Here is a 17,486-nt window from a genome sequence, read left to right on the forward strand (position 1 = left end):
GCCACACCCACAAATTATGGATCTTATGCACTTGGAAGGTAGATGTCACAACAGTAAGGCATATAAATAAGTCAAGTGACCAAATTAAGTTCTTAAGCCTTTTTAAAGATGTGTCTGCTGCTCTTACAACTGCCCAGTATACACAGTGTCATGGCCTCCAGAAGAACTGAGAAACATGTTATTAATGTATGGTCTCATCTCAACTTTTGACTTAAAATTCCAAAAGTAGCACTTTTATTTTAATGACAAAACAAGAAGGGCTTTTCAAAATTAAGAATCACTGAAACTGACTTGGTAGCCAATTTTAATTCAAAAGCCTTTTTAGATCTATAGAGTAAACCAGAGAAACTGAACAATTTTCTTGCAGTTGCTCCACTAAATGTTTCCCTTCCCTGCAAAAGCTAGAATTAACTATCTATAATATCCTACCAGTCTCCAAAATGATCTAAGTTATTTTTGCAAAATGACATTTTATTTGCAAATGGGTAGTGTTGCCCTATATTGTATGGCTTCCCTGGTAGCTAAGCTGTTAAAGAATCCGCCTACAATGCAGGAGACCTTGGTTCGATCCCTGGGTTGGGAAGATCCTCTGGAGAAGGGATGGAAGAACCCACTCCAGTATTCTTGGGCTTCGTTAGTGGCTCAGACAGTAGAGAATCCACCTGCAATGCGGAAGACCTGGGTTCGATCCCTGGGTTGTAAAGATCCCCTGAGGAAGGGAACAGCTACCCACTCTAATATTCTTGCCGAGAGAATATGATGGGCGGAGGAGACTTGGCAGGCCACATTCCATGAACAGAGGAGCCTGCCTGGCCACAGTCCATGGGGTCCCAAAGAGTTGGACATGACTGAGCAACTTTCAATTTCATACTTTCATCCTATATTGTAATTCTTGGGGACCCTCAGCATCAATATATGCTGTAAATAGCCCTCAGTTTGACAGCATTGCAGCTTATCCAGTGAGGTCTTATGTCCTTGTGAAGGGGAAAATTGTAATAAAGTCAAAGCCTCAGTTTTGCATTACTGTTTAGTTTTCAATGCTACTAGCAAACCATCTATATATTGAATGCCTATAGATCCTTCTAGTGGAAACAAGTTTCCCCTAAGTTTTCTATAAATGACTAAAGAAATAATAGAAGAGTATGGAAACTTTTGAGGAACTCTTTGCCATAAATACTGAACTTCTTTTCATAAGCAAAAACAAACAAGAATATAAATCCGTTTAGATGAGAGAAACAGGAAAAAAAATAAAGCAGAGCATAGATAAATTGTAGAAAAACTTTGTACAGGGTGGTGCAGGCACGCTAAATCACTTCAGTCATGTCTGACTCTTTGTGACACTATGGTCTGTAGCCCACTAGGCTCTTCTGTCTGTGGGATTCTCCAGGCAAGAATACTGGAGTGGGCTGCCGTGCCCTCCTCCATGAGGATCTTCCTGATTCAGGGATCAAACCGCTGTCTCTTACATCTCCTGAAATGGCAGGCAAGTTCTTTACCACTAGTGCCACCTGGGAAGCCCTTAGAGGGTGGCACCAAAGTTATAATGGTTATAGTATTAAAAACTGCAGGTATTAACAGAGCAATGGCCTTATTTACTTCTTTAAAATTTTGTATCAAGGTTAACCATCTTTATCAAATTTACCTTACCTGTTTTCTGGAAGTTTGGTAGAATTCACATTAGTATTAGTGTGCTTTTATTGTTATGCTTTGTTTTTCTTATTCTTTTTATAGCTGGATTTGTTTTTTCTAACTAAGCTGTTGACAGAGGCTATCGTTTGACACATGGTCAAGGCTTATGTTTTTAATAAGCTATTCCTATTGGTTCTACACCTCAAATTAAACCAGTATTATTGTTGCAAGGCCAAAAGTGATACATTACTTTATTTCTGCTCAGATTACTTTTCCAACATAGCACAGTATAACACTGCCACTCACTGCTACATTTCTTCTCTTTTAGAAGGCACACCATAACCAAGTAAGACAGTTTTTTTTTCCCAGGACATTAAATAGATGCTCCATATGGAGTATACAATATGGTAGTTTTAATTTGCACAGGAGCTCTCTCCCCGATAGCTTTACAGGAGAATAAAGAGAGAGTAAGAAGACATGTTTCTCAGTCATGAGATCTGTTCATGTGGGAACCACAGAAGAAAAGAACACATATAAACCTGATTTAAAATACCAACAACCTGAATTGGTCTATCACCAGATGGAAAGTGAAGGATTTCTGGGACACTTTCAGAATAAGTAGCACCTGTATCTATCAGAAAAAGCAAGGCTATGTTAGCCTGAGGAAAAGTTATTCAAACATAAATTTTATCAGTTCCTACTGCTGAGACTCCCTCAGTCTGTCAATTGTAAACCATTTGACAATTATTCCCTAGCTTTCTGGGCTTTCCTCATTCTCTTATTTCTGCAGTTTCTGCATCTTCTGGAGTCTCTTTTCCCCAATCCGAATTTCTTGAAATAATGACATATGGTTTTCTCTTCTGTGTTGTCTTCACAGGTTGGCCAAAGTAAAGGTTATTTCCTTTAGTGAATAGTATTAACTGAACAGTTAACATAGCAGTTGTAAACTTTTTTTGTCTTCATCTTTTTCAGTATTGTTTCCTGAGTAGCTGCTTCTAGGATTTGAGTAGTAGTCTGTCCTTGCCAATCTTCTACCTGCCTCCTAGTTTGAATTTAGATAATCGGTAAGAGAGGGTATCCTAGTGGCTCAACAGTAAATGATCCGCCTGCCACTTCAGGAGACACAGGTCCAATCCCTGCGTTGGGAAGATCTCCTGGAGAAGGAAATGGTAACCCACTCCAGTATTCTTGCCTGGGAAACTCTATGCCCAGAGGAGTCTGGTGGGCTTCAGCCCATGGGATCACAAACATGTTGAACACAATTTAGCGACTCAACAACAACAACCAATCAGCAAGAGAGCCAAGTATAAAGAGAGGACCAGGGGACAATTTTTATCTTCCCTTGGACCCAGGCATGTAAATTTTGAGAAAACTTCAACAGATCACCTATAGAAATTAATGGGGGACTCACTTGTTATCTAAATACAACACCGCAGTCTCACCCAGCTCATCTTTAGAAGAAAGACCGTGAGCAGTCTCTTCTGATGGGTCACCCAAGCCCTTGTTTCTTCCACAGTTGCAGAGGGTGGTGAATAGCCACTACTCCTCAATGGGGTGAGTTATCTTCTGGTCCCCAGTGTGCTTGCTCCATCAAATGAGCAAAGTCTGCTGGTATCAGAATCCCCACAGTAGCTTATGCACATCCCCAAATGTAGGTATGTAAATTGAAAATACATTGTGTAAAACTTCTGAAAACTTCTGGAAAACAGGAAAAGAAACTTTCATATGAATATCAGCTGTCAAGGAGGCTGGGTAACTTCTCAACAGCATGAGCTTCACTGATGATTCTGTCAGAAGAGCTGATTTTCCACACATTTGACAAAGAGAAAAGAGTAGAATTACATGGCTATTTGGCTTTTTTCTTATGCTGGTATATTTATCAAACTAATACTTATTTTTTTTTCTTTTTCCCCCCAAGTAACTGGTGAAACTACTCTACATCTTGCCACTTTCACATAGGAGCAGAATCTTTTATTCAAGTTTCAACACTTCCCTAAGTAATCTTCTTATAACTTCTGCTTTCCTAGATACATGGTATATGAATGATAACAGACTCCTGGAGGCAGACTATATGCTAAGATACGGAGTGGGTTCAGAGCTAAAATATGAGACTTATAAGCCTGTGTTCTCAAACAAGGCAGGTAATTCAGTAGGAACTAAAGAAGTCATGCCATTGGCCTTCTCCTTAGGGAAATTTACTGATGAAGGGAACCATGTATCTAAAAGATCATCACATCCTTCTTCTTCCCAGGTGTCTATTTGAAGCAAGAAGAATAGAGAGATGCAGGGGGAGAGAGGGAGCAAAAACAGCCAAGAAAGGAAGAAGAGGGTTCTATGAAAGAGAGCTCTTCAGATCTCACATTTCTTTCTTCATTCTCCTCAGTCTTTCCTTCTGGCTATTCAAATCATTTTAAATTTTATTCTTAGAATAATATCCATCCAATCAGTTCAGTTCAGTTGCTCAGTCATGTCTGACTCTTTGTGACCCCATGAACCGCAGCACGCCAGGCCTCCCTGTCCATCACCAACTCCCGGAGTCCACCCAAACCCATGTCCATTGAGTCGGTGATGCCATCCAGCTATTTCATCTTCTGTTGTCCCCTTCTCCTCCTGCCCTCAGCCTTTGCCAGCATCAGGGCCTTTTCCAATGAGTCATCTCTTTGCATCAGGTGGCCACACTATTGGAGTTTCAGCTTCACATCAGTCCTTCCAATGAACACCCAGGACTGACATCCTTTATGATGTACTGGTTGGATCTGCTTGCAGTCCAAGGGACTCTCAAGAGTCTTCTCCAACACAACAGTTCAAAAGCATCATTCTTCGGTGCTCAGCTTTCTTTATAGTCCAACTCTCACATCCATACATGACTACTGGACAAACCATAGCCTTGACTGGATGGACTTTTGTTGACAAAGTGATGTCTCTGCTTTTTAAAATGTTGTCTAGGTTGGTCATAACTTTCCTTCCAAGGAGTAAGCGTCTTTTAATTTCATGGCTGCAATCACCATCTGCAGTGATTTTGGAGCCCTGAAAAATAAAGTCAGCCACTGTTTGCACTGTTTCCCCATCTATTTGCCATGAAGTGATGGGACCAGATGCCATGGTCTTAGTTTTCTGCATGTTGAGCTTTAAGCCAACTTTTTCACTCTCCTCTTTCACTTTCATCAAGAGGCCCTTTAGTTTTTCTTCAAATTTTCTTCAAATTAATGGTATTTAATTAAAGTAATTAAATCCCTCCTACATCTTGAAGAATTGTATTCTCATAAGTGTTCCAAAAATGACAGAAATACTAGCTGCTTAAAAACTGCAGGTGAGCCTGGATGGGAGGGGATTTGAGGGAGAATTGATACATGTATATGTATGGCTGAGGCCCTTTAATGTTCACCTGAAACTACCACAACATTCTTAATTGGCTATACCCCAATACAAAATAAAAAAGTTTAAATTAAAAAAAATAAAGAAAAAAAAAACTTTAGGCAGCATTCCTGGCTTCCCATATTTTTCCATCATCAAAGCTAATCATGGTCCTGAAGGGATTTTAGAGCCCAATTTAACCAGGGTTAGTGAAGTGAAGTCAGTCAGTCATGTCTGACTGTTTGTGACCCCATGGACTGCAGTCCACCAGGCTCTCCATCCATGGGATTTTCCAGGCAAGAGTACCGGAGTGGGTTGCCATTTCCTTCTCCAGGGAATCTTCCCAACCCAGGGATCGAACCCACGTCTCCCGCATTATAGGCAGATGCTTTTACCGTCTGAGCCACCAGGACTCAGTAGTAAATCTTAAATTTGCAGAGGGTGGTTCATCTCTAACTAGTATTCCAAAAGAGCAGAGCACTGTAAGGGAGACTTTATAGTTCAGTCTCTTGTATTTCTGCTGTGTGGTTATAAGAACGTCAGCTGGTTCATTTAATTCTGGAACTGTCATTTATATCCCATCCTCATCACCGAACTGTTGAGGAAATATAATTAAAAATAATATCTCATGCAAACCCAGTTAAGACTCTCCAAAAATGTAGAAAGAATGAAACACTTTTAATATTCAGTTCAGTTCAGTTCAGTTGCTCAGTTGTGTCTGACTCTTTGTGACCCCATGGGGTGTAGCATGCCAGGCTTCCCTGTCCATCACCAACTCCCAGAGCTTCCTCAAACTCATGTCCTTTGAGTCGGTGATGCCATCCAACCATCTCAATCTCTGTCATCCCCTTCTCATCCTGCCTTCAATCTTTCCCAGCATCAGGGTCTTTTCCAGTGAGTCAATTCTTCGCATTTTCAGGTGGCCAAAGTATTGGAGCATCAGCTTTAGCATCAGTTCTTCCAATCAATATTCAGGACTGATTTCCTGTAGGATCAACTGGTTTAATCTCCTTGCAGTCAAAGGAACTCACAAGAGTCTTCTGCAACACCATAGTTCAAAAGCATCAATTCTTCGGCACTCAGCTTTCTTTATAGTTCAACTCTCACTTCCATACGTGACTACTGGTAAAACCATGGCTTTGACTAGATGGGCCTTTTTCAGCAAAGTAATGTCTCTGCTTTTTAATATGATGTCTAGGTTGGTCATAGCTTTTCTTCCAAGGAGCAAGTGTCTTTTAATTCCATGGCTGCAGCCACCATCTGTAGTGATTTTGGAACCCAATAAAATAAAGTCTGTCACTGTTTCCATTTTTCTCCTTCTATTTGCCATGAATTGATGTGACCAGCTGCCATGATCTTAATTTGCTGAATGTTGAGTTTTAAGCCAACATTTTTACTCTCCTCTTTCACTTTCATCAAGAGGCTCTTTAGTTCTGCACTTTCTGCTATTAGGGTGGTGTCATCTGAGTATCCGAGGTTTTTGATACTTCTCCTGGCAATCTTGATTCCAGCTTGTGCTTCATCCAGCCTGGCATTTCACATGATAGACTCTGCATATAATTTAAATAAGCACGGTGACAATATATACATATACTACTTTCCCAATTTGGAACCAGTCTGTTGTTCCATGTCCAGTTCTAATAGATGATTCTTGACCTGCATACAGATTTCTCAGGAGGCAGGTCAAGTGGTCTGGTATTCCCATCTCTTTAAGAATTTTCCTGTTTGTTGTGATCCACACAGTCAAAGACTTTGGCGTAGTCAATAAAGCAGATGTTTTTGTGGACCACTGTTGCCTTTTCTATGGTGCAACCCATGTTGACAATTAGATCTCCGGTTTCTCTGCCATTTCTAAATCCAGTTTGAACATCTGGAAGTTCACAGTTCATATACTGTTGAAATCTGGCTTGTAGAATTTTGAGCATTACTTTGCTAGCATGTGAGATGAGTGCAATTGTGCGGTAATTTGAACATTCTTTGGCATTTCCTTTCTTTGGGATTGGGATGAAAATTGACCTTTTCCAGGTTTTAATATTGAAAAAGCATTAAACCAGACAAATAATAGACATCACTAATCTGCTAAAGAAATTGTGAAGAAAACTAAATCTCACTCCTTATGTATCAAGACAGATGCAATATGCTTGTATACATGTTGTTTGTCCTTATCAAAAGGGAAAATAGAACTTCTATCTTTACAGCAAACAGGGAGATAACATCACAGGGCTATATGTTAGGCTTAAGCTCCCACAGAAACAGGGAGACAGAGTGACATTTCCTTGATGCTTACATTTAAAAGAGATAACCCTAAAGCCTCAAATAAATACATTTATGCAATGTGAAAAAATGACAAGAGACATATTTAACTTAAAAAATTGACATGCATCTGTAAGAAATTTTGTCATTTATAATTTGAAGTTTTCTAAAAGAAATGCTACAGAGAAGGGGAATTGCCTTTACCTTTTGATACTGGGGAAATTTTTAACTTAACCCTTATTTTTAAATTTATTTTTACCATTACATCACGAATTCATTGGGAACTAGAAGAATCATGGCCAATAGGAGTGCAAGTTGTCAGTGGAACAATCAGCCTATATCTGTCAGCAGTTCTTTATGAACTGACAAAATTAAATGTAGTAAAGTTTTTTGGTTGGTAAAAATGTATGTGATTGAGGTGGATATAATAAAGAGGAATAATTTAATCTTATAAAAAACACCTTTTAATATTCAGTAGGAGATAGATTGTTGGCATATTTGACATGGCGTAGCTGATGTATATCCTATAGTTTTGAACTCTCATGATCATTTCACAATGGGTTTACTTTACTCTGAGCTTGAGTCCTCACTCTTGCGCATAAACCTGTCTACTGTAGCTCAGAAAATGAGTGCTTCTGAACTCATCAATTTGAAGATTGAAAGTTCATGTGCCATGAAATTTTCAAATGATAATGCATATATGTATGCATATGAGTACATACAGATATGCACATATATTACAAAGGATGTGTGTTCTTTACATTATAAAAATTTTAATTTCCTTTGGCAGGAATGAAGTGAATATAGTCTAAAATTCTATAATATCTTATGTATCTTTATATCTCACACTATTCCTCAATATTATGCACAATCTCATAATTACACCACCATATTTAACTGAGTTCCTTTGTGATGAATTTCAGTAAATTCTGTAACACTCGGCACTGGTGGCATTGCTGAATTTCTAATGCAATCTGTTGATCATTCTTTATAGTTTTGGTGGCTGACTAAGAACTGGACATTCTGCGGCCATGGTGGCCTGAAGAATACAATGGTCCTCTATGTTACCCTCTGCTAGTTTAATTATAGTACAGCCTTCATCCAGAACATTGCTTTATTAGGGTGCCCTTTTTATCAATATTAGGAAGGTAAACTTTATTCCTTCTCTCCTGTAATTTTTCAGAAATTGTCATGTTTTTAGCAATAAAGTATGTAAACACTTGAGAATTTCTTTTAAAAATCTATTTTTTTAGTATGTAATTTAGAACTCCCTATCATGATGGATATTTTACTCAGCAGTGGATCCATTTTTCTTTCCTCTTTGTATTCTTTGTTTTTAAATTTTAATCGGAGGCTAATTACTTTACAATATTGTGGTGGTTTTTGCCATACATTCACATGAATCAGCCATGGGTGTACGTGTGTTCCCCATTCTGACCCTCCCCCCCACCTCCCTCCTCACCCCATCCCTCAGGTTCATCCCAGTGCACCAGCCCTGAGCACCCTGTCTCATGCATGGATCCTGGACTGGTGATCTATTTCACATATGATAATATACATATTTCAATGCTATTCTCTCAAATCATCCCACCCTAGCCTTCTCCCACAGAGTCCAAGTCTGTTCTTTGCATCTATGTCTCTTTTGCTGTCTCGCATATAGGGTCATCATTATCATCTTTTTAAATTACACATATATGCATTAATATACCATATTGGTGTTTTTCTTTCCAACTTAATTCACTCTGTATAACAGGCTCCAGTTTCATCCACCTCATTAGAACTGATTCAAAAAGCATTCTTTTTAATAGCTGAGTATTATTGCATCGTGTATATGTACCACAGCTTTCTTATCCATTTGTCTGCCGATGGACATCTAGGTTGCTTCCATGTCCTGGCTATTGTAAACAGTGCTGTGATGAACATTGGGGTACATGTGTTTCTTTCAATTCTGGTTTCCTTGGTGTGTATGCCCAGCAGTGGGATTGCTGGGTCCTATGGCAGATAAAGGAGGGCAGCAAATGAGTAAATATGACCTTGAGGGGAAACATCTGTCAAGAATACAAAGCATTAAAACAACAAATACAAATAACTCTTTGTATTCTTGACAGACGTTTCCCCTCAAGGTCATATTTGCTCATTTGCTCTCCTCCTTTGTATGACTTTTGCTTCAGTTCAAACATGTAACTGAAGCATTATTAATGACAGTGGAATCATTAAGTAATTTCTCTTCTTAGGGTTATAAAAGTGAACATTACTGAATGATCTTATTAATGCATAGATTCAGTGATGCCATATCAAATTAGCAGCATTATTTAAAATAATTTTTTTTTCCAGTAAAACATACTTGACATGGATAGCCTGGCATCAGTATTGCAAAGGGTTGTATTATACTCCTTGTTGTTTTATTGTTTTGCACAGTACTTAAATATTTTTCACAGTGATTCTTTAGAACGAAGTTCTGTGAAACTTGAAAGGTTAAAATGAAGTACATTACTGGTGTGAAAACAGCAACAATAAGTTAAAGATTTCTATAGATTCTTTATTTCTTTCAATTTAAAAGAAGTATAAGATTTTCAGTATCTAAAATTTAGTACCTTGCCTCAGGGATTTGAAAGATATAACCTAGTTTAGTACATAAAATAGTACTTGTTTATAGTAAATATTGATCACTGAATTATGTTATTTGTCTGTTCTATCAGTCTTGTAAATTAATCTTAGAATTGTTTGTTTCTAGCTGAGAAAGTTGTGAGAAACTCATCTGTCTCATAATTTGCTTACAGAGGGTATTCAGATGAGCTGTTGAATATAGAAAGAACAACTAGAAACTTCGCTGGCAGTGCAGTGGTACTTTAATAATCTGTTCTCCTCTCTCTGTCCACCTCTTTTTAGGCTGACCGGAAGCTTTGTGCCAGACCTCATAGTAAGCATGAGTAGCCAAATGTGGCTGCACCTTCAAACAGATGAAAGTGTCGGATCTGTTGGCTTCAAGGTTAACTACAAAGGTAATGATAAACTGTTACTATGGGAAATATGTTACCTTAATAACACCAGAGAATACTTTTAAATTCAAGTTTAATTGCGTCTATAAAAGTTTCCCAGCATACAAGCAAGAGTATATTTCAAGGTAACACTTTCCTTTTTAAATTAATTACAAATGTTGATTTCACTTTTCTTTAAGAAAAATTGTCTTTCCTTTCAAATGAGTATATTTTACATACTTCATCTCTCCTTTAAGTCCGCTTTACCACTATACAGTGCCTAGGCTTTAGTCACTCTGGACTCCTAGCCTTTCCAAGAATATACAATGTGATTTTATAAACTTTATACAAATTGCCTGGCAGAAATCTACTAATTATTAAGTATTTAAACACAAAGCAAAGAACTTAATTCTTTATTTTTATTTTGTAATGCATCTGTGAATCTCTCAGATTATATGCATGGTATTAGCATTCAGATTATCAACTGCTATGTAAATTATGGACCACAGATGTGTTAAATTGCAACTACTCATCCCAATATTGATAGTTTTGCAGGTTAATGTTAAATTACATGTGTATAACACAATCTTTTGTTTCAGTTCCATTTATAAGAGATAGATACAGACACTGAAATCACAAATATCTCTGACACGTGATTAACCTTTTTAAAGTCAAATAGAGACAATGGATGTGCAGGTATACACTCAATGTACATATCAAAAATGCAGTTTTGAAATCCTTGTGGAAAATATATGTATGTTATTAAGCTTAATTAAAATCTATGCTTTAAGAGATGAAAATGTGAAATAGAACATCAGAATATCTTGCTACCTGAATTTATTTTTTTCTATTATAAAAAGTATTATTCTCTATCTTATCAATTCAACAGTGGATTATAAAGTAGACAGAATTATTTTACCTTCATAATAATAATTTTTAACCAGAGTTTATTTTTTTCAAAGATTGGCTTGTCATGCCTTTCTATCTGGACACAGGGAAATAAATGCATGGTGTTGTCAGGAAGAACAGGACACATGCATTCTGTGTTTTTAACCTGAGACTAAATTTGGTGCTACATTAATTTGAATAGTTCAGGAAATCCGTATAAATGTCAGTTTTAAAAAATAAAAAGGTTAGCCTGATTATAATTTTAAATATATCCTTCCTCCATTTAAAATCCACGTCTATCCCCCCAAAATAAAACAAAGTTACAAAGGTTAAAGTATGGTCAGCTTCTGTTGCAAGTATCTATGTCTCAATTGCTTCATTTTTCTTGATTTTTCCCCTGTAAATTATATTCCTCTTTGTTTTATTATTTTCTTCACCCTATGAAAGTTAACTGTTAGAAAGTCTAGAATTATTCAAGCTGTTGTTAATCATTAATGACACTGTTTCAGCAAAGAATACAGTTTTTAAAGTTCATGAACAGTTTAGAGGAGCAGGAGAGTGCTATCGATATTTCAGCAGTCTCCACTGCAGTTCAGGAGCTGGAAGTACATTGTAAAGTAGCACAATTAAGCATTATTTTGTTTTGTTTTCTGCTCAGTTTTTAACAAAATTTTAACATATATGTACTGCTTAAGGACTGCTATGTGCCACCTACTGAATGAGCTGTTGAATATAGAAAGAACAACTAAAACTTCCCTGGCAGTACAGTGGTTAAGACCCTATGTTCCCGCTGCAGGTGGCAAGGGTTGAATCCCTGGTTGGGGAACTAAGATAAGATCCCTCCCACATGCCATGAGGTCATGCCAAAAAAATAAAGAAAGAAAGAATAAAGAATAGCCAGATAGTTTCTCTCTTAGCAAGATCATAATATAGTGACAGAAAAAAAATATATCCAACTATCCCTATGTTAATATCCATCAAGATGAGATATTTGAAACAAACCCAGAAAATACTTCATGAATAACGTCCTTACTCTTCTCCCTCCCTTCAACTGGTCTCTTCCAGTCTAAAGTCCACACTGCTAATGGTGATCTCCCAGCAACAGAGAGGTGATCATATTACCCTCCAGCTTAAAATGTTTCCAAACTTTTTGTTGTCTAAAGATGAAGTCCAGAACCTCCATAGTGCTTATCTTCCAGATTTTTTTTTCTCTCCACATTTAAGTTTTGTAAAATGATCTTTGAGCCCAGCAAGTTGTTTCGTACTTCTCCTTACACTCAGTAAATTCTGTCTGGATCCATATTCAGTTCTAAACTCAACATCAAAAAATAAATAAATAAACTCAACATCACATCACTCATCAAGACAGAGTTCAAATATTTTTCTGTGAAGCCTTCCTTAACTGCACACATTACAAAAGAACACCCCCTCTGCTTAGTCTCTCAGTTCTGTCCAACTCCTTTCAACCCCATGGACTTAGCCCTCCAGGCTCCTCTGCCCATGGGAATTCTCCAGGCGAGAATACTGGAGTGGGTTGCCGTGCCTTCCTCAAAAATGCATCATGTTCATCTTTAAATTTCCATTAGCAAATCCCTGCTATATCCTCATAAGTAATTAATGATTATTTGTTCAATAAAGCTGAATAAATGAGTTGACCTATATAATATGATGGGCAAGGTACATCCTCAAAAGTTTAGTTTTCTTACTGTGAAAATCATGTTTTTACATCTCCCATAATTTGAAACCTGAGCTCAAAGTTGAAGCAGGATTCATCTTGAGAAGTTTCAAATTCTGATGTGCATATAAGTTTAGCAACTTTGCCTACTAAAAATAATTTTCATAATTACCATGTTCTCAGTTAAGTAGTATGTTACTTCTAAATGGAACACCTGCTTAAAATAAAAAAAAAAAAACTTTCTGCATTTGATCTAAAGACATCTTTTTTTTTAATCACCTATAGATTTTTAATGAGATAACATTAAGGTAGATCTCGTATAAACTAAGCATGTATTTTCTTGTGTATTTTATCTTTGTAAGAGAGAACATAGCTATAAAACTACTTGGTCATTTTTTACTCAGTTAAATATTTAGGAAATTTAATTTTTTTTCTGTGACTGTAAGCCTCTTCATATCTTTTCCTGGCTTAATGTTGGTCATTTATATCTTGTTAGAAATTTTTCTAGGATATAGATAATAGTTTTCAAAAATATTAATAGTTCATACGTAGTTTATTAAAACAAAGGCTTTTTCTAAAATAAAATAATAAAGAATAGTGAAGATATATTTTCCAAAAGTATGTATTAGTTCAGTTGAGTCGCTCAGTCACATCTGACTCCTTGCGACCCCATGTGGTGTAAACTAATTACAAAGAGTAAATTTTTCTCTCTTTGGCAGCATCTGCTTTTTTTGCTTGCCCAGCAATCCTCCCACTTTCTTCTATCAGCTCAACTATTTTAGGATTTGATGAATCTTATCTCTTCCAGTTCTGTATGGGCCTATAGGCTTGGGCTGAACTAATCAGAAATCCTTTTGATACAGTTATCAGTCTAGGATCTGGGGCAGTTGATATAGATTCCAGGTGGAAGAAAATCTCTTTTCTGAGGTTATATACTCTTAAGGGTCATTTAACTTGGTGCCTACTGGTGTCCAACTTTTGTTACTAGAAGAACCAGTAGATGAAAAGAATGAGAAACAGTACTGTAGAAAAAATAGAAACTTCTAATGGCCTGAAGGGAATACTGGACTTTGGTTATCTAATTGTATAAGGCTATAAACTTTTCCTTGTTTAAGCCATGGTGAGTTCAGTTTATGTCACTAATTAAGTCCTAATTAACACATTTGCGATCTCTTTGTTTAATTCTTTCTAGAAAAAAAGAAGAGAATATTTACATTACAGTTCAATGCTTATAGAATCAGATATATTTCTTTCTTTTTCTTTTCTGTATTTTCAGAAAAAATTTAAGGTGGAAAAACACCTTACTTGGATCCCAGGGAGAATGCATACTCATAGAAATGAACAGTTACAGTTGAGAAAGTAATATTCAATACATTCTTTGCTTTTATTAGGAAAGGAAACATAAAAATATTAGCGTTCTTTATTCACCTTCTACTGACAGTATACATTCTTAGTGGATAAAATTCTTTACTAGTCTTAGGACATATGCCTTAATGCTATTATTTATGGATTAGGTTTTGGTTCCAGTTTTTTTTTTTTTTTTTAATTCTCAAATCATATCATGAGATTGATTGAGATGTTTAGAAAGTAGCATTAATTCCTTGGTTCTTATATGACTGTTTATGGCACTGAGACATAATTAGTTATCATTGAAATCATGCTGTAGAATAATGGAAAAAATATGTAAAATGTTTTTGATTACTTTATCTGCCTTAATATTTCTGTTATAGTTCAGAAATTGGCCCATATATATATAAACTCTATCTCAAGTAAATTCAATTAAATTAGATCAAAGTCATCTAAAGAACATACTTAGATGATGATTGATAGTCTCTTAAAAATGCACTCTGGAAATAATGAAAATAATTATAATTATATAAAAATATTTTTTAATTTTCTAGGAATTAAGTTATTTTCATATACAAACAGAATGTTAGCATGTTATGGAGATATATTTCAATGTTTGTGGGATTAGATGGGAATCTAAGTTTGTTTGTGTAAATAACTGTTTTCCTCTAAAGTGTACCATGTATATAGCTGATTCAGTATATGCTGAAAGGAAAGTTTCTCTGTATTTAAAACAAGCAGCTTGGACTAAATAGTCTATATCTCCTTTGAATTCTGACACTTTTATTATATTTGATAAATTAAATATTGATATGTTCATTGTACTGTCCAAGAATATTATAATTCAATATTTATTCATTATAGTAAACTGATATACCTTCAATGGGGCATTCTTTGTTTGAGTTCTCAGGAAAATGTCTGTCTTAGAAATTTTTTCTATCTGGTGGTTGCCTATTAACACAGAACTAGTGAGCCCCCTTGGGTTTTTTCGTTATTGTGTATTTTGAGATATTTCTTCTCTTCATATAATTTTCATTTTCTTTACCGAAATATTGCCTGTAAAAATGTTTCTCTTTCTTGGAAAAATTGCTAAATAGCATGTAGTATTTTGTGGGGTATTTTTATGATAACATTTCAGTCTGGGCTCAGAATAAAGAGGGCTTTTAAGCATAATTCATGAAAACTTATATTAGAATAAAATTTGTTATTTTTATTGTTACCTTTTTTCCCATTTATTTTTATTAGTTGGAGGCTAATTACTTTACAATATTGTAGTGGTTTTTGCCATACATTGACATGAATCAGCCATGGATTTACATGTATTCCCCATCCCGATCCCCCCTCCCACCTCCTTCCCCACCCCATCCCTCTGGGTCTTCCCAGTGCCCCAGCCCTGAGCACCCGTCTCATGCACCCAACCTGGGCTGGTGATCTGTTTCACCCTTGATAATATACATGTTTCGATGCTGTTCTCTCAAAACATCCCACCCTCGCCTTCTCCCACAGAGTCCAAAAGTCTGTTCTGTACATCTGTGTCTCTTTTTCTGTTTTGCATATAGAGTTATTGTCACCTTTTATTAGCTTAAAGGACTTATTTTATTTTGCATTCAGTACATCAAGTTTCTTCAGAAAACTACTGTTCCTAAAATATTCAGTTTGACTTTGTTTGTCACAGTCTGCAGTGAGAGTTAACCTTTTTGGATCTACACCCCCAGAATGAGAATGAGTAGCAGTAGAGTATTAAAAATCACATCTTTTAAAACAAATGTTGAGTGTCCACTATGTACCAGGCATGGTGAAGGACAGGGTACATAGCAAAAAATAAGGGACTTAGTCACTGCTTTCAGACTAATGGAAAAAAAGACTGACACTTTAAAAATAGTGGTAAATATAGAGTGATGAAAATGAAAAAGGGAATGTGCTTTTGGGAGACTATCCCAAGGCATCTAATGCAAACCTCAAAGAAAGCTTTCTTGAGGAGGTAAACATGGACTGAGATATGAAGCTGAGTAAGAGTTACTGAGGCTAGAAGCTGGACAAGACCAGTGTGTTTAGATGACAAGTTCATTTGAGTACTTGATAGAATTACTGGATGTATGGCCAAAATGGAGAGAGAGAAAGCTGTGGTGTAGTCCTGGATGTGGCTGGAGAGGTGGGAAAGAGTGAGTCATACTTTGGTGCAAAACATACTGTGAGACTGAATCTGTGAGACTGAAAGACGTTCATTTTTTCCCATGGAAGAAAAAAATCATTCCACCCACTCCTAGGTAGATAGCTTTTGCAATTTTCCCCTGAGGAGAGGGACTAGTATTTAGTTAAGTAATGGAATCATATAACTTTGGAGCTGGAAGAGACTTTTGAGGTAGTTGAATCAATTATAATTGTTGCATCTAATATGAGAAAATTGAGTCCCATAAAGATCAGTTTTTTTTCTCACAGTCACTATCGATACTGCCTGAGCCCAAAGTGGAATGATAAGTTATTGCTTCTGTGAGTGAACTGAAAGTTGCTCAGTTGTGTCTGACTCTTTGTGACCCCATGGGCTATACAGTCCATGAAATTCTGCAGGCCAGAATACAGGAGTGGACAGCTTGTCCCTTCTCCAGGGGATCTTCCTAACCCAGGGGTTGAACCCATATTGCAGGCAGATTTCTTACCAGATGAGCCACAGGGAAAGCCCAAGAATACTGGAGTGGATAGCCTATCCCTTCTCCAGCAGATCTTCCCAATCAAACCGAGATCTCCTTGATTGCAGGCGGATTCTTTACCAACTGAGCAGATTCTTGACCAGCTGAATTCCATTGCTTCACACTTTGTATTTCTCCATATATCCAATGTGTGTGTGTGTGTGTGTGTCTATAGTTCTTCAGTCACTCAGTCATGCCTGACTTTTGTGACCCCATGGACTGCAACAAGCCAGGCATCCTTATCCTTCACCATCTCCCAGAGCTTGCTCAAACTCATGTCCATTGAGTCAGTGATGCCACCCAAACATCCCCTCCTCTGTTGTCCCCTTCTTCTCCCGCCTTCAGTCTTTCCCAGCATCAGGGTCTTTTGCAGTGAATCAGATCTTAGCATCAAGGGGCCAAAGTACTGGAGCTTCAGCTTCAACATCAGTCCTTCCAGTGACTATTCAGGACTGATTTCCTTTAGGATTGACCAGTTGGATCTCCTTGCAGTTCAAGGGACTCTCAAGAGTCTTCTCCAACACCACAGTTCAAAAGCATCAGTTCTTCTGCCCTCAGCTTTCTTTATGCTCCAGTTCTCACATCCATATATGACTACTGGAAAATAAAATAGCTTTGACTAGATGGGCCTTTGTTGGCAATGTCTCTGCTTTTAATATGCTGTCTTGGTTTGTC

The 17,486-nt window shown here is 36.9% G+C and overlaps 1 protein-coding gene across 1 annotated transcript in view; it reads left to right on the top strand.

Moving 5' to 3' along the window:
- CSMD3 (CUB and Sushi multiple domains 3) overlaps positions 1-17,486 on the top strand; it is a 1,309,925-nt gene that overhangs the window by 716,033 nt on the left and 576,406 nt on the right. Inside the window, exon 13 of the mRNA XM_043483744.1 lies at positions 10,126-10,238. Coding sequence (XP_043339679.1) covers positions 10,126-10,238 — 113 coding nt within the window. The remainder of the gene's footprint in view (positions 1-10,125; positions 10,239-17,486) is intronic.

The sequence above is a fragment of the Cervus canadensis genome, chromosome 12 (assembly GCF_019320065.1).
Source record: "Cervus canadensis isolate Bull #8, Minnesota chromosome 12, ASM1932006v1, whole genome shotgun sequence".
NCBI classification, from domain to species: Eukaryota; Metazoa; Chordata; class Mammalia; order Artiodactyla; family Cervidae; genus Cervus; species Cervus canadensis.